Consider the following 24,243-nt stretch of genomic DNA (forward strand, 5'->3'; position numbering starts at 1 on the left):
CCAAACCCACTGCTTATATTTAATGGCCAATTAATTAAATAGTTACAAATATATAATGACCCAAATTTTGCTGGAGAGGGGCATTACATAGAGCGTTCTGCTAGTTAGACCTTTACCCTTACCCAGCAACTTGAAAAAAGGTTTGCCCTGTAAGTTGTCAGAAGGCTTAGCTGATGATGGCATGACAAGAGCAACAGGGCACCTGAGAACTTCATGAACAATAAATGAGATTTAAGGATTGAGAAAGAAACAAGGAAATGACAAAGCAGGGCAGTGAATTATAATAGGTGAATAGTACTGAGAGAGAAATGACATGAGAGAAAGAACAATTGGATTAAGAGAGAAATAGGAAAGAATAGATTGAAAGGAAGGGCAAGAAAAAATTTAAAATATTTAGGGGGTGAAATTGGTTTACATCAACAGAACGAAATGGGCACTTGGCGAATTGGCAGGTGACTTTTCACCATTTCCAATCTTCTTCCGCTGAAGTTCGTAGTTCAAACTGCTTTTGGAGACATGTTTGTTCACGGTTATTTCAAAGTTAAAATGTTCCAAGTCAATGAAAAGTCAAAAGTAGCAGGGTGAAAAATTGGCTACCGATTCATGACCAGCCAAGCTGCTGACATTGTAACTCCTGTTGTTCATTTGTTTCTTTCCTGATGCAACCCTTTCCCCTTTCTCTTAACAGGCTGAGAAAACATATGGACAGTACGTTTCTCTATCAAAATGTGAATCTAACTTAAAAGTAAAAATTTGGAAAGGAGTGTCGAATCATATAATAGTTGCAGCAAAGGCTATTTGGCCTGTCATGCCTCTGTCCACCCTCTGCATGAGCAACTTAGTTCTACTTCCCTACCTTTTCCCCATAGCCCTCATTTCTTTTCTCTCTTCATGTCCAATTATCCAATTCACTTTTGAAAGCCTTGATTGTATCTGCCTCCACCACATTCTGTGGAAGTGTGTACTGGAAAATACCTTAAAAGGCATGATTTTAAATGGACTACAGTAAGGTATCCATGTGCAAATCAGAGCTTATTAAGGTGTAGTGCAAGTCGATAAGGACATAAAAGGGAAAACAGGTTATTTTGTTTGGTATGTAAAGGTATGGGAGCAATTTTCAACTGAGCATACATTGCCTAGTGATTTCAGCAAGAAACCCAAAACACTTTTGTGTTCATTGCCCATTCTAAATAATATGGACAATCTGCCTGCACTCGGCCCATGGTGGGCAGGACCTGAAAATCTCACCCATGGGCAGAATTTTACGGCCCCGTTTTGGCGGGGACGGGGCCATAAAATGCGGGCGGGACATTCTAAACCCCATTGACGACAGCGGGAACGTAAAATCCCGCTGCCGTAAAATTCTGTCCTATGTCTTCAGCTGCCTGAGCCCTAAGCTTGGGAATACCCTCCCTACACTTCTTCAGCTCTTTACCTTGCACTCATCCTTTAAGACACTCCTTGAAACCTACTTCTTTGACCAAGGTCATTCTTATCTGACTCTGTGTCATATTTAGTTTTATAATACTTCCGTGAAGTGCTTTGGGACATTTTATTATGTTAAAGGCACTGTATAAATATAAATTATAAGTTGTTTTTATTGTTGACTTTCTAGAAGATAACAGTTAGCCCATGGATCCCTCTTCTCACAAACTGTTGAAGTAGAATCCATAAATTATTTTTAAAGGTTTGTTGTTTCTAAAAGAGGAATATTAATGGGACTGAGCAACAAATAAGATGACAGCCTCAAATGGAATAAAATATTGGCACAGACCTAATAGGCCAAATGATCTGTTGCTGCTTTGGAATATTCTTAACTTTCCACAGGCACAGTAAGTGTCACTCTCTCTGAACAGGGGAAGGGCACTTTTGGAAGCAGAACTCTATCTTCCTACTGAATCTTTGTCTTGTTCACTTGCTACTGAATGTCCCTGCTGAGGACTGGCAAGAACACACGAGCAGAAGTTAGCCAGTCAAGTCTAAGATCCAAATGTCAGCCCTTATGAATGTATGTCAAGGAATCTGCTGCAAAAATGATCTGCAGACAGCATCAGTCTCATTCTTGTTCATTCATTACTTATCTACTTCATTGTGTAAGCTGCTCCCTCCTGCAATTTGTATTGTTCAGTTATTTACCTCTTCTTCCATTTTTCATAACCATGGTCCAAACATCCTACTTCCAGCTGAGAATTTGTCTAATGTGTGACAAACTCTTTGATAACGTCTGACACCAATGATGATCTGTACCACTTTGGAAAATCATCCAAAGATCAGTAGCTGCACGCAATCACATTTTTCTCTCATAGTAATATGATGTACTTCATCACAGGACTGGTGGGTGGACCCAAGTATTACTCAGTGGTGAGAGTTAAGCCAGCAGCTTTGTTATAGCACTGGCCACCATCCCACACAACCCACATCATTTAAATTGTAAAGTGGGTCCACAGAAAGATGGTAGCAAGTTTCTGCACTGCAACTATCTTGTTTAAATCTTTCTTTGAACTACATGCCAGGATTGAGAGTGTTTGAATTAAGATACTTTGGCTTAAATCTGTCTATTCTTACTAAGAAAAGAACATTTACTTCACAAAGCAGATAGGTTATTTTACTTTGGGTGTTGACACAATTGTCAAATTGTTTAAAGAGGCAGTGGCTGCATGAGAAAATATTGAGTGCATAGTTTTGCATTGTAATTACGGCACAAAAAATAAGCCATTCAGCCCAACAGGTCCATGCCAGTGTTTATAATCCATCTAGTCTTTGCCCATCCTTCTTCATCTAAACTCATTAATCTATCTTTCTATTTCTTTCTCCCTCTTGAGTTTACCTAGCTTCCCCTTAAATGCACCAATGCTATATGCCTCAACTACCTGCAATAGCAAGTTCCACCTCAACAACTCTCTGAGTAAAGAAGGTTCTCTCCTGAATTTCCTATTGGATTTATTAGTGACTATTTTATATTTATGGCGCCTGGTTCGAGTCTTCCCGGCAAGTGGAAACATCTTCTCTATCAAATATTTCCATAATCTTAAAGACCTCTACCAGGTTACTCTTTTCTAGAGAAAACAGCCCCTGTCTGTTCAATCTTTCCTGATCAGTGTAAACTCTCAGTACTGGTATCATTCTGGTAAATCTTTTTTGTATCTTCTCCAATGCATCTATATCCTTTTAAAAATATGGAGACCAGAACTGCCCGCAGTACTCAAAGTGTGTCCAACCAAGGTACTAGAGGGCAAAAGTGGTACAAAAAACATTTTGGTCACAAAATAGTTTCAAAAACGTACCGATGTTCTTTGATGTCATTCAAGTAAGCAACCTTAAATGAGTCTGTAAAATGCTGTTTTCATGACGGCCATCTAACCCACAGTGTCTTTTCATTCTACGATGTAACTGGAGATAGTGACAACAAGTGAAGTGGCACTGTGTAACAACTGCAGATCTTTCAAAATGCTACTGCTCTACAATATTGAAAAATACAATAATATGAGATAAAGCTTTTTTAAAATGAATGGTGATAGCACTTTGCTGATCATTGATAATACTGCTATTTTTAATCCCCACCTCCACCAATCACTCGCAATCTCACTATCATTATGTTTCACCTTTTTCTTTCTCCTCATTTCACCTTCTCCTTCTTCACATCAATATTTTCCATCCACCCTTCTACACTGAAGGCTTTTAAATGATAATCTTGCATCATCTTTCATTTCTTTTTAACTTGTTTCATCTCTTTTAGCCTTTTAAACCTTGATGGGAATTTCATTGATTTTAAAAATAAAACTACATTGATCACCACACCAGCATTTCTTCTGCCAAAATGTCCCCTGTTGTCAAAATCATTAGTTCTTGTCTCAAACATTTTCAGTTCTGGAAAACTTATCCTTTGCGTATTACATGAAATTTCACAATGGTATTATATACCATAAATGTGTATCCTGGGGCACAACTTTACATCCCGCAGGCGGGCGCGCGCCTGACCCAATCGGGCATAAAATAGCGTGCGATATTTCGGTTGGTGGGCATGCACAAGAGTTGGAACCATGCCCGCCAACCATTAAGAGGCCTATTAAGGCCACTGAAGAATTAACTATAAGTGATTTTTCGCTCCCCATCCAACTTTACGATTGGCAAATCGGCCAGACGGCCTTTGCATTTTTGAGGAAACCTCATCCACGGGCAGGATGAGGTTTCTGATATTAATTTTTAAGAAAATAAAAATGTTTTGACATAATTTTTGTTATGTTTCTGTTCATGTGAGTGAGTCATATGTGGGGGCATTTTTTTTTCCAATTTTGAAAAGCTTTATTTTTGATTTTAAAATTCTTCAGCTCCCTGAGGCAGCTCCCGGCCTTCAGGGAGCTTTCAGTGCGCGCTCCCCCGCAAACTTTTATGCTCGGCCTCCTCCCGCCCCCATCCCAGCAGCACTGAGCTTCTCAGCGCGTCTTTCACGCTGGCTGTTCATTAATTGGCCAGCCAGTGTGAAATCGCAGTCGGGGGTCGATCGCGGATGGCAAGCTGTTTCCCGGCTGCTCCCGGGCCCGCCCATCGCGCCCACCCGACAACCCGAAACTCCTGCCCTTAGTTTTATTAATGCAGTTCACACAGTAAGTGAAAAAAAAATGTAGGTTTAATTTGAACAGAGGGAAATGGATTCAATGGATTTCTGTAGCATTATATTATTGGGAGAATACATTGCTTTTTTCTTTGCCTAATGCTTATGTCATAAATTATACTAATTGTTTTATGTATGTGTATATATATATATATATATATATTTACAGTTGGGTAGCTTTTGATAGTCGTGCAATCCTCAATCAGTTTGGATAGACCACCCAATGTATACAAAGTCACCTTGTATCAGTTTAACCCAGTTAACACTTTCCCCTCTGAGGGATCTTGTACATTTGATCAGTGTGAGAGCTAATGAGGTGGGGGGACTGATTGTGATCCAACCACCCCATCACACTTCTTCCCCAGTATGCCATCTCAAGCAGTTTGAGGTTGGCCAATTTTGTAAGTCAGGAATTGACCAAAACCAACTGCAAATATTTAACGCACCTACTGTGCTGCTGAATGCCTCGACCATGCCTTTGTTACCTCTAGAATGAACTATTTCAATACACTAGCCTCCAAGAATATCACGTGACCCCTGATAAACAGAAGGAGAGGCTATATCTTCAGTTACTACACCTGTGCTTGCTGAGCTTCATTTGCTCCCACCAAGCAACGTCGTGATTTTGAAGTTCTCATCCTTATTTTCAATGCCTCCATGGCCTCGCTCCCACCCTAGCTCTGTAATTTTCCCCAGCCCTACAAACCTCTGAAATACCTACGCTCACCAAATTCTGGCCTCTTGAGCATCTTAGATTTTAATCACTCCACCATTGTTGACTGTGCTTTCAGTTACCTAGGCCCTAAGCTCTGGAATACACTCCCTACATCTCCATGCCTCTAACTCACTTTCCTCCTTTAAGAAACTATGGTAAACCTACCTCTTTGGCCAAGCTTTTGGTCATTTGACATAATATCTCCTTATGCACCTCAGTGCCAAATTTTGTTTCATCGTGTTCCTGCAAGACACCTTGGGGCCTTGTATTGTGTTAAAGGTACCATATAAATATAAGTTGTAGTTGTTGATTAACTTTTAATTTCACAGTCACGTTGCCATTTTGAGTCTGACATGAACAAAAACATGGAATTGGAGAATGTCGTCATGCCTCTGCTGTGCCAAGTCAAGCAAACTTCAAATTCCCCCAATTCTTTGAACTTAGCTCCACCCCTAGGTTTGGGTATTGCTCCATAAATTGGATTCACAGTGAAAGGCGGTACTGAGGGAGTGATCCATTACTTAAGTGAGATGTTAAACAAGCTCTTGTTTGGTCTTCAGGTCGACATTAAAGATGCCATGGTTCTATCTGGGAAACATTAGGAACAGAGCCCAGTGACCTGGCCACATTCTTTTCTCAACCATACAGAATAACTGAAGACTGAAATCTGTGGGAAGTTGCTGGAGCAGAATATCTACCATGTTTGACTACTGCATTCCAGAAATTTTTCAATACGCTTGGGTCTCACTTGGAGTACCATGTCCAGTTTTGGTCTCTTTATATATTGAGGCTTTGTAAAGGGTGCAGGGAAGGGCTACTAGACTAATTCTCAGTATAAAGCATCTTAGTTATCAAGGTAGGCTGAAGAAATTGGGACTGTACACAATAGTGAAACTCAGAATTGGGGGTAATTTGATTGGGGCTTTTCAGACGGTGAAGGAGATAGATTATGTGCCAATTAAAAGTTTGTGCCAATTAAAAAGGTTTGGGAGGACAAGGGGTTGCAATTTGAAGTTGTATAAGGTCAGACCTGGGTCAGATGTCAGGAAATGGTTTTCTCACGGAGAATATGTTCCCCATGGAAGAGGCTGCTGACTTGTGTGGTGGATGCCGATTCACTGAATTCCTTCAAGGTAGAGTTAGCCCTGTTTCTTGTTGGGGCGGAGATCACCTCTTACAAAAGATAGGTATTTTGGGAGATTCAGGACCAGTGATCTACTAGATTAGTTTCGATCTGCTAAATGGTTTGGAAAGGAATTTCTCAGATTTCAATCCCTCAAATTGATCTGGGTTTTTATAGATTCCTTTTGCCTCCCGCAGGGGATCACATGATTTCATGCTGGGTGGGGTGGCATTATGATACAGAAGGTATCAGAATTGTGTGAGACAGGCTGGATAGACCATAGGATCTCTACATCATTGTTTATATGTTGGCATTTCCAAAGACAAGTGCCGAACCCACTATGAGTGTGGATCACAGTCAGGAGTGCGATGGAATACTCCCCACTTGCCTGGATGAGTACAGGTCCCACTACACTCAAGAAGCTTGACACCGCCCAGGACAAAGCAACTCATTTGATTGGCACCATATCCACAAATATTCACTCCCTCCGCCACCGACGCGCAGAAGCAGCAGTGTGTACCATCTACAAGATGCACTGCAGGAATTCACCAAGGCTCCTTAGACAGCACCTTCCAAACCCACGACCACTACCACCTAGAAGGACAAGAGCAGCAGATAGATGGGAACACCACCACCTGGAAGTTCCCCTCCAAGTCACTCACCATCCTGACTTGGAAATATATTACCGTTCCTTCACTGTCGCTGGGTGAAAATCCTGGAATTCCCTTCCCAACAGCACTGTGGATGTACCTACACCACATGGACTGCAGCAGTCCATGAAGGCTGCCTACCAACACCTTTTTAAGAGCGACTAGGGATGGACAATAAATGCTGGCCCAGCCAGCAAAGCCCACATCCCATGCATGAATTTTTTAAAAATCTCCCCTGTAGTGTGGCACACTTTGAGCTTTAAGGTGATAAGGAGCTGTATAAATGAAAGCAATTGTGCTGTTTTCCCATAAAGGATAACCAAGCTGGAGAATTGATGAGCTTTGTAATACAAAAGGCTGGACATAAGTTTGATTCATTAGTGAAATAAAAATGGAAAAACAAAGCAGATGCAATGGTACTGGTAATGCAGCTGTTATGTCTGTGATTAATTTTAACCATTATGGTTTATCAACAGGGGGCAGGCATCCTTGAACTGGTTTGGACCCAATCTACCTTATGCTACAAAAGACAGATTAAGCATAACCAACCACAGGTGCAATGACAAGAAGAAGTATTTTTGCAGTACCATGACTCTAAGTAAGGCTCATCGCAGTGATACTGGAAGCTATACTTGTAAATACGCCACTTCCGAAGCCAATGAAAGCCTTAAATCCCAGATCTATTTATTTGTCACAGGTAAGGAAACCATAAAGTCCCCTTTGTCTGTAACTGTTGGCCTTGACTGTCTGGATGTGCTCTAAACCAATAACCCTATCATGGAAAACCCTGAGTGTGATACAGTGTGGCTTGGTGACTCTTCAACTGTAGAATACAATAAAATTACACAGGGGAATGTCTGAAGGAGCTTACAACTCAAAGAATATCTGCTTGTTTGAAACAAAATAGCCTACACTTGCTGAATAATAGTCTGACTGAGTTAATAACTTATTGACAAATCAATATTCCTGCAAGCATGAAGTTGGAATTGTTGGGGTGGTCTTCTGGGATGTTGTGGTGTGGAAAATTGGGGCACACTTTGGAACCTGTAATTCAGGAGGAAATGCAGACTGGAGACTTACTACTCCCTTACAGAGAGGAAGGATGTAGCAGTGAACAAGTTACCTCGGACCCCTCCTGTGACCTTCTAGTGGTATTTTTCCATCACAGAATAGCATATGATGTGGGGAAATGAATATCATTTAAGGAAGGGGAGTTTACTATTTAACAATAAGTTAATCCAGTTACATTAGGTTGTGTATGATCCAGTTTATTTGTAATCGTGCTTAAAGATTGTTCCCAGATCACTGTAACTTGCCTAGTTATTGCATCAGTAATGCTGGCTTCTCCTGACAAAATTAGGAATTAGAAATTTTGGATGGATTTAAGTAGTGAAATATATCACGCTGGATTTTAAGTTTGCCAGGTGGTGGGAGCTGGGGAGTCTAGTAACATGCGGGAAACCCAGAATTCAGTACAGCGCATCTGTCAGTGGCTATTTAACTGAGCCATTTCCTAATCATATGATCTCTGGGTTTCCTAACCAATTAGCATCAGTGGTCGTGATGATGCCACATGATGCGATTTCAACTCCAGTTTTTACAGGGACATTCCAAACATATAATTTGAAGGAGATTGGAGTTGGTAGCCAAAGAGAAGGGAATACGAGAATGGAAACCAGAAGGTCAAAAACTGTGTCTCATTTCAGTGATGTCTCCTGGATGTGCTGCTGAGGGCTGTGAGGACCTGGAGGGGTGTTCTGTTCTGTAATAACAGAAGCTGGGGATAGCAAGAAGGCATGGTTGGAGGTAGCACAAGAGGCCAAACAGCAGGAGCATGTCACTCCTGGATATAATATAGGAAGCTGTTCAATGACCTCAACAGAGCAGGAAAGGTGGGAGCAATGGTGCATTCACCTATATCCTGATGAGCACAATCTTCTCACTCTACTTCCTCAAGCCTACTCTCACACATCACTGCTCTAACCAACTTACATTGCAGGAACACCTATCCCTTCCTGCCTCTGCACGCTCACATCTCCATTGATCCACCCATGACTGACACTCACCCTCATCCTTATGCAATGTCATGCCTCTCCCTCAAAGCCACCCTCAACAAAGGCTCTCCATCCATCTGTCCAACGCATGACATTAATATCCCTCCTTGCAGGAGAAGAGAGCACAAAACACCAGGGAGAGAAAGAGAGCCCTCCAACCATCTTAAAGCAAGCAACACAAGCTCCAAAACCCAAAGGGTCTTGTTCGACAGCATCTCAGCAGTCAGAGCAGAGATCTGAACAGCCTGCACCTACCTGCTAAAGCCATAGGGATTGCACCACATAGAGGTACTGGTGCTAGAATAAAGATTTGTAGTTGCACAATGGTATACTCATGGGTGTGTTATACAATGTCAGATTGATAAGTTCCTGTTTTATATGTGAACCACATAAATAATATTGTTTTGGACCACTTTCCTGTCTTGTTCATTCTTGGTTGCTTGTCGGCATATGGCCTAGTCAATTGCTTCATGACAAATGGGAAGACATGAATTGACATGAGCAATGGGGGGACGGGGGTTGCTGTTACTGTGAAAGGCAGACTTGGTTGTTTGCAGGATTACTTTGTGTCAGTGCCATGGTAGGGGTTGGGGTGGGAGGGGGTACAAAAGTGGCTTAAGAAGTTGTTGGATAGATGCATAGAACATAATGAATCTTGTCATAATCAGGGCATCCCAGAAAACCATGTGCACCAGTGATGGTACATTTTCTACATTACCTTCTCCCCCTCCCCATTGTCCTCTCCCTCAAAATCGTGTGAAGAGGCTCCGTGCTCTGCATCTTGTTGCTCCTGCAGACCCAAACCTCACTGCTATGCAATGTTCACATTCTGAACACCCTGATGGGTGTGTACTTGAAGGATGCCTCCAGATCTCTCTAAGCACCTGAAATATATATTCAGCATGCCAATGGTTTGTTTGAAATAATATCTGCTGGTTCTATTGCTCCTGGGCCTCATTCCCCAGGTTTTTGAGATTGGCATCAAGAAGGTTTTCAGAGGGTATCCCTTATCTCTGAACAGCTAGCAGGTAACTCTATTTCCAAGCACTGCCACAGGGCAAAAGCGTCATAATAGCTGCCTGGGAATCTTGTGTACACCTGCATAAAGATCTTTTGGTGGTTGTACACCAGCTGAACATTAATATAGTTGAAGCCTTTGAAGTTAACAAATTCTCCTCACTGACCTACAGTTGCTTAATTGCCACATGTCAATGATGCCCTGCCACTGTGAAAGCCAGGCAGAGCTGCAGACCAGAGTGCTCATTCTGACTGGCATCATCAGGTGAGATTGGCATAGCCTGGCAAAGAAGTAATCAGTCACTTATCTTGCACCGACAGCAAGATGCTGCAAATGTCTCCGGCAGAGCTCTAGAAGGATCCGGAGGCAGAAAATAGTTGACGGTGGTGGTGACATCGACAGCCACTTCTAATGCATAGCCACCAGGTCCAGTTGACAGCAGGTCTTGTTCCAGAAAGATGCAAATGCCTTCTACTACCTGATATGATACCTTGCACCTCCTGAAACCCTGGTGTTCCAATATGTCGATAAGGCTTCTCCCCTGCCTGAAGACCCCATGTGTACCATATGTTGCCTCCTGCGAGCTGCACCTCGCTGCTGTTTCTCTCTCTCCAATGGAACTGCAGGCTGTAGTTGGTGCAGGTCTTGCTGCTCCTGCTGCTCTGGTGCTGCTTGTGGTCACCTTGTTACTCTCCTGAGGTCTGTAATAACACAGCACCCATGCTGATCTGATAGATCAGAGCTCCAAGTTACAGAGCAGACTTTCGTATTTCCAAACTGAAGATGACACCACCGAAGTGTGCAATGTCATCTCCCAGCACAGTGCTGTGAACAAAGCCTTTCACCCAAGCAGGTAAGAAAGTGATTTTCAGTACATAGGAACAGGACTAGGCCATTTGGCCCATCGAGCCTGTGCCGCCATTCAATTTGACCATGGCTGATCATCCACCTCAATGCCACTTTTCAGCACTATCCTCATATCCATTGATGTCATTGGTCTCTCGAAATCTATCGATTTCTGTCTTGTACATGCTCTGTAGAGCTGATAAGTACTGTGTACTTGTTGCTGCATTTCCTTGTCATGGTTTCAGCTGCCTCAATTGCCACCATCTTCTCACCTTGCTTTCGCTGGCAAATTCCAGCAAGCCTGAGAGACCCATGAAGCCAAAATTAAATTGCAAAACCCACATTAATATTGTTCTAATAGAGCAATTAACATATTAAAATTCACCATCTGCCTTTCCCTAAGAGGGATATGCACAAGCAGTCTGACACACTGGAGTAAAATGCTGAAGTTGGCGAGATGCAGCCAGCTGTCCAATGCACTCGCATTTTTCCTGTATTTCGCCCCACACCCACGCCTAAACCCATGAGTTCACCTGCATTAAAATTCCCCCATAACTGCTGAGGAATGGAACATTCTTTCCTCTTTTGGCAATATGAATGTAATGTACCCATGATCAGGTATTGCAAGAGGAGGAAGAGACAAAAAAAGATTCCACTGTTTTGCCTCAACAAGGAGCTAGTGTGGTTTGCATCCATTTTCCACACCAGCCTTCATGAATGTAGCATCCTTCCTGCAGTATCCAGTGCTTTCAGCCATTTCACGAATTCACCAAGGCTCCTTAGACAGCACCTTCCAAACCTACGACCACTACCACCTGGAAGGACAAGGGCAGCAGATAGATGGCAACACCGCCACCTGGAAGTTTCCCTCCAAGTCACTCACCATCCTGACTTGGAAATATATCGCTGTTCCTTCAATGTCGCGGGGTCAAAATCCGGGAACTCTCTTCCTAACAGCACTGTGGGTGTACCTATACTACATAGACTGCAGCGGATCAAGAAGGCAGCTCACCACCACCTTCTCAAGGGCAACTAGGGATGGGCAATAAATGCTGGCCCAGCCAGCAAAGCCCACATCCCATGAATGAATAATAAAAAAAGAATGAATCTACAAGCTGCCCTGTACTATGACTAGTTCTGTGCCATGGGCATGGGAGCTGGTCAAAAGACCCAAAAACATTTCACTTATTCGCTTTACCACCAGGAGAAAAAGGGGGCTTTTACTACCTTGTCCTGGCCGAGAGTCAAACCCATCTCCCGGATAACTCCATAGTAACAAATACTGGTGTGGGTTACTGAAAAGTACTGTAAACCAAGTTACTAATCTTGAGTTACTTGAACTTTGTTTTAAAAAATCATTCTCGGAACTTGGCAATCACATGTAGCTGGAATATGCAAACCAAATACAAAGCAAACTCTTTATAGTAGATTTCAACGTAAAGGATGTGTCGCAAGGGTCACATAGTCTAGACTCAACGCCACTATTTCTCATAGCATGACAGTTTTAAATAGAAATACAGGAACATAGTCAGTGAAATGCAGCAAGAGCTAGTGGGATAGAAAGTATGGTGAGTTAAGTGCAGATTACTGAAAGGGAATTGTTTAGTGCCCCTTTGATTTCACTTCTGCTGTAGGGAAATGGATTGTGAATGTTTCGGAAATGCTGGCTCTATTATTTCCTGCTCCTCCACTACTTTTAAAAGTTCCCGTTATAACATGATGCATCATTGACAGGATCTTTGAAAACTGGCAGTGACGAAGAAGCTCCAAGTGATACAATGTAATATAATTTAGCTGTACATTTATTTACTGAAAGTCAGCCTTTTTTTATCTTGATTTACTCTAGTAGAAGCCATTTGAGAATTAATAAGTAAACTCAAAGGTCACTTTATGGTAACAACAGCACACTCCCAAAATAAACTTTTTCCAAAGATGAAAGAACCATCTTGGGTGTGTGCTGTCAATTTCACAAGCAATTTGCATCAGAGTTAAAATGTTGGTGATATAACCATGCAAAGGAGAATAAAAATGGCCAAAATTCAACATCAGGAAATGAAGCTCTAGGAGGTGGGGTTCTACCCACTTCAACAACAACAACAACAACTTGCATTTATAAGACTATTTTATGCATTAAAAGCCGCTCCACAATTAGCAAACAGTTTTTGACACTGAGTCACATGTAAGATATGAGGGCAGGTGACCAAAGGTTTGATCAGTATGGTAGGTTTTAGAGAGTGTGTTAAAGGCGAGGATAGACAAATGAAGAGGTTGAAGGAGGAAATTCTAGGGCCAGGATTTTCCATTCCGGGGAGTGGCCAGGAAATTTATACCATGAACTGTGCAATGCTTCATTGCTGCCAAGGTGCCAATGTCTTAAACTTGACCTATTCCTTTTAATGTCACAAGGTATATTTGTAAAGAGGTGTATGCCCAGGTCAATTGCAGGTTAATTATTGTCGGAGAGAGAAGCTCACCAATAGGCAGATGCTTGCAAACCTTTGGCTGCAGGTCACCAAAACCAACATGAAATTACTGCCCTTCTTGCACCTTAAAGTATCAAATGTTTATCAATGCTGTGATGTATAAAATGTGGCTGACGTATGATGCACAAGCCTTTCTGTGGATGAATATTTTGGATTATCATTATCAATATGGATGGAGAAGTATGCAATATCATCAAAACAATATTTTTCACCATGCATGGTTTCAATACAAGCTATCCAAAGGCCTGAGCATACTTGTAAAAACTCCCAAGAGGAATTTAAAATGACTTCAATGTGTTCACGTTGATATATAATTGTAAAACCATTTCATTCTGTGCATGACCAGATTACTTACTTGGTTCAATCCTTTTTGGTTTAATGAGCATTTTGCATCAAACCTAAAGTAATATTGTTATAGTTTATGAAACATCTGTTGTGACCTTCACCATCTTTGCTTTAGAATAGTGAGCACCCAAATTATTGAGCACTATACTGTTCTTGTAGATGTGAGGTGATGAAAAACAGGTTCCCAGTTTTAAAAAGAATCAAATGCATTCCACAGCGGACAGCTTTATGTATGAAGTGTATGTGTTCACTACAGACGCTCAAAATTCCAAGCACAGGAACAGCACAAAATAGGTCTAATATGTCATCAATTATATAGCAAAAATGGAATGACGCTGTTTCATCTGGAATATGATTTTGGTTCCAGTGTATGTCTAAGTGTAGGAATACTGGAATTGGTTGTCCTGAAATGAATACTGGACATTGGACAAATCCTTAATGCCTTCACCATAACTCCCTGTCAAGAGACCTTTCCATCTAGCCTATGCCAAGGGATGAATAACGTAGGCTTGGTGAACTGTCCTGCATTAGGTTCAAATTATATTAGCATTTACGGTACCAACCTCCCACCATGATCTACACAAGCTACCAAATGACTAAATTAACCTTTTCTGGACAACTATCAAATAAGGAGTCCATGTTATGACCACTGTCATAAACTAACAACAATTTATTAGCCCTGGAAACATAGTTAGCAGTAATTAGGCTTAAATATCGAATATGTAAATAATTTGTAGATAGGGTTTATTTATGAAATAAAAGAGACTACGAAGCCAGTTCAGTTATACCACACTAACCCAGCATTAACTGATTGCTAATAATAACTTCACAGTTGAGATCCACATCAGAGATTGAAATAAATTTGTGAGGGTACTTTATGATTAGACAACTTAGCGAAAGTTGACATTAGATAGCTAGTTCTACATTACAACAGTAAACACGGTTCTAAAGTACTTCATTAGATGTAAAGTGCATTGAGGCATCTGATGGTCATGTGAACTGCTTTATAAATGCAAGACTTTCTTTTTCTTTTAGTCTATTCAATAGATTAAAGTGTATATGGTTGTAGTTAGCAATGTTTCCAGAACTTGTACAGCCTTATTGTTATGTAATATGGATGAACAGGCTGCTTTGCTTTCCTTTGGGAGGATGAAGTTAGCCTTCTGACACATCAGAGTGAGTAACCATGCTCTTCACATTAAAGATGCTTTATAAGTGCAAGTAGTTGTTGTTGTAGAGGTTCAATTTGTTTCTCCTCCTCTATTCTTGAATAAATTCACCTTCCACCCTGTTAATTATATTTGAATTAGCTGTCTTAAATCTTGCCTCCCTTGATCTCTAGGTGGTTGGTACATCTAGGTGACACACTTGTATCTGGCTAGTATCACTATACAATCTTAACTTCTGTAACCTTTTGCCCTCACTCTCATTTTCTCTCGTTCTCTCAAGGATGGACTTGCTAACTTTCTGATTTGTATAGTAGACTAGACAAAGAAATCCTACACCTCCTACTACAGAAACTGCAACAAGAACTAGAAATAAACTAAGAACTGACAATGGAGACTTCAGTTCTAATCTCCAAGGACTCACCTCAGTTCTAGAGATAACTTGCGGGATGCATATTAAAAGAGTTTGATTCTTCGGGCGTCAGTCAGATCACGCTGAGTTAGACAAATTTTTGATCTACAAAGGAGTCAAGAGTTATGGTGCGGCAGTCAGGAAAGTGGAGTTGAAGCGGTGATCAGATCCGCCAAGATCCTATTTGAGTGGCGGAGCAGGTTGAGGGGCCAAATGGTCTACTCCTGCTCCTATTTCTTATGTATTCTTATGTTCTTAAAGCCTTGTTGGTAGTCTTCATGATCTCCAAATCAATAAAACATCAGTGCCTAGACATGCCAATCACTCATTTACCCCTTAGCTTCAGGTCTTTTCTTGCAAAGGGGTCATGCACTGTTTCCAGACGTCTTTATTTTCCCCTTAACAAGCATAGCTTATGGTTTGATCGCTTGTTTTCAATATCTGATAAGGAATATCATGTTTGTATAAATCTCCATGCTTAAATTAGCATTGGCCTTCTCCTTTTCTCATATTTTGACTGCTCACTCCATTTTCAGGACACAGTTAAAGCAATTCTTTGGGCATTTCTCCCACCAAGAGAAAGAGGAAGGTCAGAGGCAAGAATTTTTTTTTTGCCGCACAGTTGTTAGATTTTTTTTCTCAGTATGACACTCACCAGGCTGAAGAATTCAAATGTTGTAGAATACAAGTTCAATGTTAAATAAGGGCAATTTGGTACAGTAGACCAATGAAAGACAACAAAAAGCAAGACTTCCATTTAAATAGCACCTTTTGCAACCTCAGGATGTTCCAAAGTGCTTTACGGTTACAACGTAGGAAATGCAACTGACAATTTGCACTAAGCAATTTCCCATAAACAGTAATGTGATAATGACCAAATAATCTGTTTTTTGGGTATTGATAAATATTGGCCAAGACACAGGAGATAGCTCCCGTACTTTTCTTGCCATGGGATCATTAACATTCACTTCAGGGGGCAGATAGAGCCTCGGTTTAACATCTCATCTGAAGGATGGCACCTCTGACAGTGCAGCACTCCCTCATTATTACTGTTGTGTCAACTTAGATTTTGTGCTCAAGTCATTGGAGTGGAATTGAGAAACCCCAACCCTCTGACTCAGAGGTATTAGTGCTACCATTGATTTCAGCTAGACCAGGATTTGGACAGGCCAAATCATTTCACATAGGAATTTTTGTTTTACCATCAGACAAATAAAACATTCATCTTATCAGACTGAGGTGCGTTTGAATCCAAGCCCCAGAGTTGAAAGGCAATTGCACCATTCAGTTATGCTTACCTTCTTTCACCATGTGCTCCAAATGCAAAATTGCAGGGCAAAATGGAATTCTGAACCATTAGAACAGATTCCAGTTTACACTGATCCAATTTCAGGAATGATTTGAGAGCACTACCTTAATAGTCATTTGGTAGTACAGAACTTGAGTATTGCCGAAAAGAGAGACATGGCTAAGCTTTTCGTCTTGCACTCAGTAGGACACTGGCAAGAATACCAATATAAGGGAACGACAACAATTTATACTGTATGTGAAGAGAGCACTGATTGGTTGGCAAGTGGAGTTGCCATGGAGAAAGCACCACTGATGGTGACTGACAGATAATTGCCAAGCATTGTTGGAAATTTAAACCAGGCAGCTTGAACCTGATTGGTCATGGCATTGCCCTGAGGAAGAGTAAGAACTGTAAACACTGAACAATAGATGACCCTTTTTTGGACCTCATTATCTCCATAGAAGAAACTAAGTGCTAGGAATTCTGAGAAAAAGTTGTCAGACTCAATTAGCAATACAAATTATTCACATGGGTTTCAGAATCAAAGAGTTGTGCAGAAAGTAAAGTAATCTCTTTGCATTTTTGTTTGAATCATCCTAAAGCATGCACACTGACGTAGAGATAGTGATTCAAAGTGGAACCTTGGTTAGAAGGTTCCTTTGTTTAATTTGCCTGTGTGTGCTTGCTAACAGAAGCAAGTGGTTCATTGGAAACAGACAGAGGCAGCTGCAGCTTTGCTGTGATGTAGACTGCATCTCACCTGACTGAGAGAGCCACAGAGATGTTAGTTAGTTAGACCTGCTCTTCAGTCAGAGAAAATACTAACTTCATCATTCAGTGCTTGAAATTCAAGTGGATGCTCATTCTCAGTTTGGATTTCACGAGAGAAAAGCAGCTGGAAGATTTGTTCTAGCTTCCAGCTGGTGGAAGAAATCTACAGTTGTCCTCACAGAGTCTTGAGGCAGAAATCAGTCAGCAGAGTTAGTTTGAGAAGCTGTGGGAAGGTAATTGGGTATCTGCTGGCAACCTGAACAAGTAGCTGAGGCATCCACAGTTATGAGGTCTGTAAATGCAGAGGGTCGTCTTGCCAAAAAAGCTAATGAAAGGACCCCAACAGAATCTTATTTCAGGCGATAGCTGGAACACTGAGGAGAATTAAAGTGAATTCCAGAGGGCTGTGGCACACATTCAGGTTGGTCCCAGGAAAAGTGAATGAACCTTCAGGATTTTGTAAGATAAGGGAACTCTTGGGGGCAAGTATAAAGTAGAATTGAGTTTATAGCATAAGCTTTATATACTATAGTGTTAAGTTAGCGGTGCTTGCATTGCTTAATTTCTCTTTATACATACAATAAAGTTTGTTTTTGTAGGAAAGCGTGAAATCTTGTGGTGTAGTTATGTTGCTGACTGTTAGGTGTTCAGATTTCTTCTTTAAATGTTAACAGTCTCTAACAGGATCGTAACAGTACACACAGCTTTCTTCACATATGTTTTTGATTAAATATAAAAATAGAATGGCCATTTCTATTTCCAGTTCCCTGTAAAAAAACAAATTCTCAAACAAGTGCAAAGTGAATGTATAACCTCTCAAAGTCAATTAAAGTGCCTGTGGTTTTTCTGTGGATTAAGCTGTGCGTCACTAAATCCATTGGACCATTAAGCTACATTCAGCTGAAACCCATATCTGTTCACTCTGGTATCAAGCTATGTGACAGTGGTTTTGCTTAAAGTAACCATTACTCACCAATCAACCATGGATGGTAAGGAGGAAGGAATACTCTTTCTTCTACCACCAACCAGTCAAATTGTAAGACACCACCTTTGCTGAATTCACCATCCTTTCCACTGCAGTTTTTTCAGTCACAGTCCTGCCATATACCTCACATGTGGGTGTTTACATTGACTAATGCCATTAAAGGCCAATGGCATTATTGTGTTGGTGAAGGGACCCCTTAAAGATTTTAAATGACTACTTTTTTGTGAATTTTGACCTTGAATCCATGCGATCCATGAGTTTCCATATTTGAAAACAAAGTCTCCCTCACTAGCAGGTCTCTGCTTCCTTTCAAGATAGCGACAGATGTATCAAGCAAATGACTGATGCATTGGTTAATAGGGTCAATACATACAACATCCTTCCCACAAAATAGAAATGGTAGAATGCACAGCTGCATTTCAGAAACTGCTGGAACAATCACTGATGGCATCCATGTAGCTATCCTGAAGTTCTTCCCATATAAGTAACTGAACATAGTGCGATGGTATGCTGCAGAATTTGCTGTGTCAAGCACCGTTCAGGTTTCAGTATAACAACTGTTCCAAACGTAACTTGTATCCTGGGTTTATGTGCTGCTGTATGGCCATGAACTGAGGTGGGGCTGTTCATACTCTGTTCACAAAGAGCTACAGTAGCCTATAAGAGGAGAGGCTTACATTCCAGGATTCTGGGCTGGAATTAGATGCAAGTTACCTCCACTATGCTGAACATTCAAAGGATGTGAGGCTGAATGATGGCTTTGAAGGATAAAGCAGTTTGTGGTGTAGCGGGTAACATATTAGTCTGGATAGAGGATTGGCTAGCTGGTTAGAAAACAGAGAGTATGCATAAATGGGTCTTTGTCTGATTGGCAGGAAGTGACTAGTGGGGTCAACATCAATTATTTACACTCTGCACTGAAAAGCAGTATTTGTGCAGGCCTGAAATTGGTAGAACAACAATGGAGTTTATTCTGCAGCAATTGCAGTAAGTTGCAAAGGCACTTATGATACAGCTGTTGCAAATTTATATTTAATATTTTCATTCTCACCAACTAAAATACAATAAGTAACAAAAGAGTTGATCTGAAATCCAAGCCAATAAACCCCGTGAAATACATTCAATTTTGCATGAACTGAGAGGAAGATTCACTTTTTCTCAGGAATGGAAAATATTTCCAGGTGGTGTCTTTGAGGTGTTGATGCTTGTAGTGAGAAAAGTAGGGCTGCCCGCAGGGAGGGGTCTGTGCTGGGGCCTCAACTTTTTACGATTTATATCAGTGACTTAGGTGAGGGTAACAAAGGCATGGTAGCTAAATTTGCAGATGACACAAAGATAGGTAGGAAAGTATGTTGTAAAGAAGACATGAGGAGTTTGCAGATGGATATAAATAAGTTGAGTGAGTGAGCAAGAACCTGACAGATGGAGTATAATGTGGGAAAATATGAAGTTGTTCGCTTTGGCAGGAAGAATAGAAAAGCAGGGCATTACTTATATGGAGAACGACTGCAGAATTCCGAGGTACAGAGAGATCTAGGCGTTCTCATGCATGAGTCACAAAAAGTTAATATGCGGGTACAGCATGAAATAAAGAAGGCTAATGGAATGCTATCCTTTATCATGAGAGGAATTGAATATAAAGTAAGGATGTTATGCTTCAGTTTTACAGAGCATTGGTGAGACCACATCTTGAATACTGTGTGTAGTTTTGGTCTCCTTATTTAAGGAAGGATGTAAATGTGTTAGAGGCGGTTCAGAGGAGGTTTACTAAAATGAGCAGGTCGTCTTATAAGGATAGGTTGGACAGGCTGGGTTTGTTTCCACTATGGTTAAATGGGTCTTTATCTGATTGGCAGGATGTGACTAGTGGGGTCAACATCAATTATTTACATTCTGCACTGAAAAGCAGTATTTGTGCAGGCCTGAAATTGGTAGAAATTGCCTCAGAAGGCGGTGGAGACGAGTTCACTGAATATTTTTAAGGCAGGGGTAGATAGGTTCTTGTTACACAAGTGAATCAAAGGTTATCGGGATAGATGGGAACGTAGAACTTGAAACACAAATGTTACTTAATGTATTTTAGTTGCTGAGCATGAAAATATTAAATATAAATTTGCAGCAGTTGTATCATAACTGTCTTTGCAACTTACTGCGATTGTTGCCACTATGCATTTATGGTTTAGAAGAATGAGGGGTGACTTGATTGAAGTATATAAGATCCTGAATGGTCTTGGCAAGGTGGACGTAGAAAGGATGTTTCCTCTTGTGGGTGAGTCCAGAACTAGGGGGCCACTGTTTTAAAACTAGGAGTTGGCTTTATAGGACAGAGATGAGGAGAATTTTTCTCTGAGAGGGTTGTGTGACTTTGGAACTCTGCCTCAGAAGGCAGTGGAGATAAGTCCACTGAATATTTTTAAGGCAGGGGTAGATAGATTTGTGTTACGCAAGCGAATCAAAGGTTATCGGGGATAGATGGGAATGTAGAACTTGAAACACAAATGGACTGGCCATGATCCTATTGGGTGGCAGAGCAGGCTCGAGGGGCTGAATAGCCTACTTCTGTTCCTATTTCACATGTTTGTATATTCATATGTGCAAGCTCAGGTTAGGTGCCTACTAGGTATCTGTTAGGCAGCAGTATATTGGCACTTTTCCATAGGCCTGAGTTTGCCTCTTTCTTGCTAGTTCTTTCAGGTCATTCTTCTCTACCAAGAGGCTCTTAAATGTCAAGGGCAGCCCTACTTTTCTCACTACAACCATCAACACCTCAAAGACCATCTGGAAATATTTTCCATTCTTGAGAAAAAGTGAATCTTCCCCTCAGTTCATGCAAAATTGAATGTGTTTCACAAGATTTATTGACTTGGATTTCAGAACAATTCTCTTGTTACTTAATATATTTTAGTTGCCGAGAATGAAAATATTAAATATAAATTTGCAGCAGTTGCATCATAAGTGCCTTTGCAACTTACTGCGATTACTGCAGAATAAACTCCATTGTCGTGCTACCAATTTCGGGCCTGCACAAATACTGCTTTTCAGTGCAGAGTGTAAATAATTGATGTTGATTCCAGACTCCCAGCAAAGGAAATGCGAGTGGGAGATCAGGCTACAATACTGTAATCCCAGTCCTCTGATTCATTATTCCTGCAAGTACAACTCGCTGCCGGGAACACAGGATTATACATTTACTCCCATGGTTTAAAATAATTTCAGGAGTCAGAATTCTCCACATCATTACAATGCCTGAATGTTCTAGTTTACTGTGCAGCCTTGTGATTCATTGTGCTTAACGTAGGTAAGGTTGTGCAATCGCAATACTTTGTCTGTGCACTTCCTATCTAACTCCATGACCCCACAACTGCCATTCCATTTTTAAATTCAAAGCTACAATCTCATTAGTAAATTCACTGTAGGAGGAGGAAAAAGAAAAGAATGGGCAGTTTAAATTACGACAGTAGTGAAAGGGCCAGATTGGAACATCTAGTGTGAACGGCCTTGGAAAGTATATCAGGCCATATCCTGGTGCTCCTTGTTCCCACCCTAGGAGCTTATGTTACAGAGCTTTTACCTTACGTTGTAGGAAGATAATTCATGCATATGATTATAGGGATCAAGATGGAATTTGAAAACCTTCAAATGAGATTTAGCACTTAAGGGGTAAAATCGTCTTTCAGAAAATAATGATAATATTGACCGCACTCGAGCTGGACTGTCTTAGGAAACACCTGCGCCTTTAAAATGTTATAAATTAGTGTGGAGTATAAACCTTTGTCCCTGTGCTTTTTTTAAAAAAAGATCATCAAAGCCCATTTGTGGAACCTCATACAGAACGTCCTGAAGTGATAAAGTTCAGTGGAAGCAGTGAGATTGTGATCCCCTGCCGCGTCACAGCGCCAAATCTACAGGTCACACTACTGATGGTAAGAGACTTAAAAGAAAAGTTTTCATAACTGCTTCTGATCTGCAACAAACAAGTTATATAATGTAAAGTGTCTTTCCAAGAAATGTTATGTAAAGCGCAGTAAAGATTGGAAGCACAAAGAGCATTTTAAAAAGAGAAAAGTAGGATAACAGCTCAGAAGTCAACCAAATCATTATCTACCTTTTCTCTTTTCAGATCCACACTGATCAACTGCGTAACTTTAACATGTTCTGATTTTATTTCAGCTTTTCACCACTAACATTTGTTTTATCTGAAAATGTTGCTTGTTTCACTACCACGTGTTACTAGGCACATGCTTTTGCTATATGATTGCCCACAAGATGTTATCCACTGGTATATAACAAACTCTGAAATTGTAATATTCTGATCATTTGTGCCTAAATGTTCCTGAGGAGCATGTAAGTTCCATGGTTCAATGCTTGGTCTGCACTAACTTAAGTGATCTCAGACTTGGTGGCAAAAGTGGTGCTATAAATCAGGTATGTCACCTCTCCTGAGTTTGGCAGGAGTATATGCAGAAAGTTGTAATGTCATGCATGCATTAACTTTGCCTAAGATTTCTCTTGCTTTGTCTGTCTGAAGAGCGGGAGAAAGTAAGATGTTGTTCTTAAAGCAGGAGCCATCATTCATACTAATAGCAAGTGCCTTCTGTTAAGCATTTAACCCTACTGTTTTAATGGTGAACATTCACTGGCACTATGATTGGTCAGATGCTGCTATTTCCATGGCTGTATTTTCCTCATCTCATTCCATAGTAAAAGAAAGTACTTGCAAATCCATCAGCCAGGTCAGTTGTGAAGAAGTACAAAAATAAGGGAGACAAAGGAATAAAACAGAAAAGTAAACATCAAACAGTCATCCACTGTAATCAATGTGACAGATGCAGCCTGATAATTTTAGTCATATTCGTGCTTTTATCGCAGGTACACAGCTAATGACTAAAAATGTACACGTACGATTGGTCCAATAATCGACAACTGTTGCTACAACTGGCCTCAGTCCCCTTGTCTTAAGGGGGAAACCCCACTCCAGCTACCACCCAGTTACCAGAACTGGGAAGTGTGAGTGTGAACATTAGTTGAGAGGTTGTAATACCTTCCACATTCAAATAGTCTATCAACACTCACTGTCTAGGCTCATGCACAAGGCAGTTGTGAACTGCCATTGCCCATGATATAATACCCCAGCACATCATCATCTTTAGTTCAGGAGAAGAGGAGATGCAGGCAAAGTGGAGAAATTACAATACAATGCAAACATTGCTTTGAGAAAAAATTAGGTTAAGTTGATAAAAGATCTGATTTTACTAAGTTATTATCCAAATAAATTAGGTTTTATTTCTGATTTATTTGGCAATATAGGAATGCACATAACTGGAAGACTGTTGAAGTCCTACATCCAATGTGAACATTTGAAAAATGACAAACACCACAATACTTGTCACACTGTTCAATCCCCTACTGCTCAATCCCTTACACTGTCAAATATTTATCAAGTTCCTTCTTCACTTTGCCAACATTATTCACCTCTAATGCTTCCTGAAACAGGCAGACTGTACCATATATCCACCATCCTCTGAGGATAGCAATTAAATTTAAACAGCCTGTTCACTTCCCCTTTTCTGAACTTGAATTCAAACCTTTTGTTATCAAGTTTACGATAACAGAAAGCATAGCTTTCAAACTACTTGTAGCCCCCTAGAATCTTGGATCCATTGATAAGGACTGACTTTAGTCTTCATCATAATAATTATAATCTCATAATTCTTCATAATTCTCCAATGTAGTATTTTTCATTTCCGTAACCTCTTTTCAAAATCTAATTCA

General features: G+C 40.7%; 1 protein-coding gene across 1 annotated transcript in view; it reads left to right on the forward strand.

Annotated features, from left to right (window-relative positions):
* kdrl (kinase insert domain receptor like) overlaps positions 1–24,243 on the forward strand; it is a 200,797-nt gene that overhangs the window by 40,716 nt on the left and 135,838 nt on the right. Inside the window, exons 3-4 of the mRNA XM_078547471.1 lie at positions 7,577–7,797; positions 22,270–22,394. Coding sequence (XP_078403597.1) covers positions 7,577–7,797; positions 22,270–22,394 — 346 coding nt within the window. The remainder of the gene's footprint in view (positions 1–7,576; positions 7,798–22,269; positions 22,395–24,243) is intronic.

The sequence above is a fragment of the Cetorhinus maximus genome, chromosome 8, assembly GCF_964194155.1.
Source record: "Cetorhinus maximus chromosome 8, sCetMax3.hap1.1, whole genome shotgun sequence".
Classification (NCBI taxonomy): domain Eukaryota; kingdom Metazoa; phylum Chordata; class Chondrichthyes; order Lamniformes; family Cetorhinidae; genus Cetorhinus; species Cetorhinus maximus.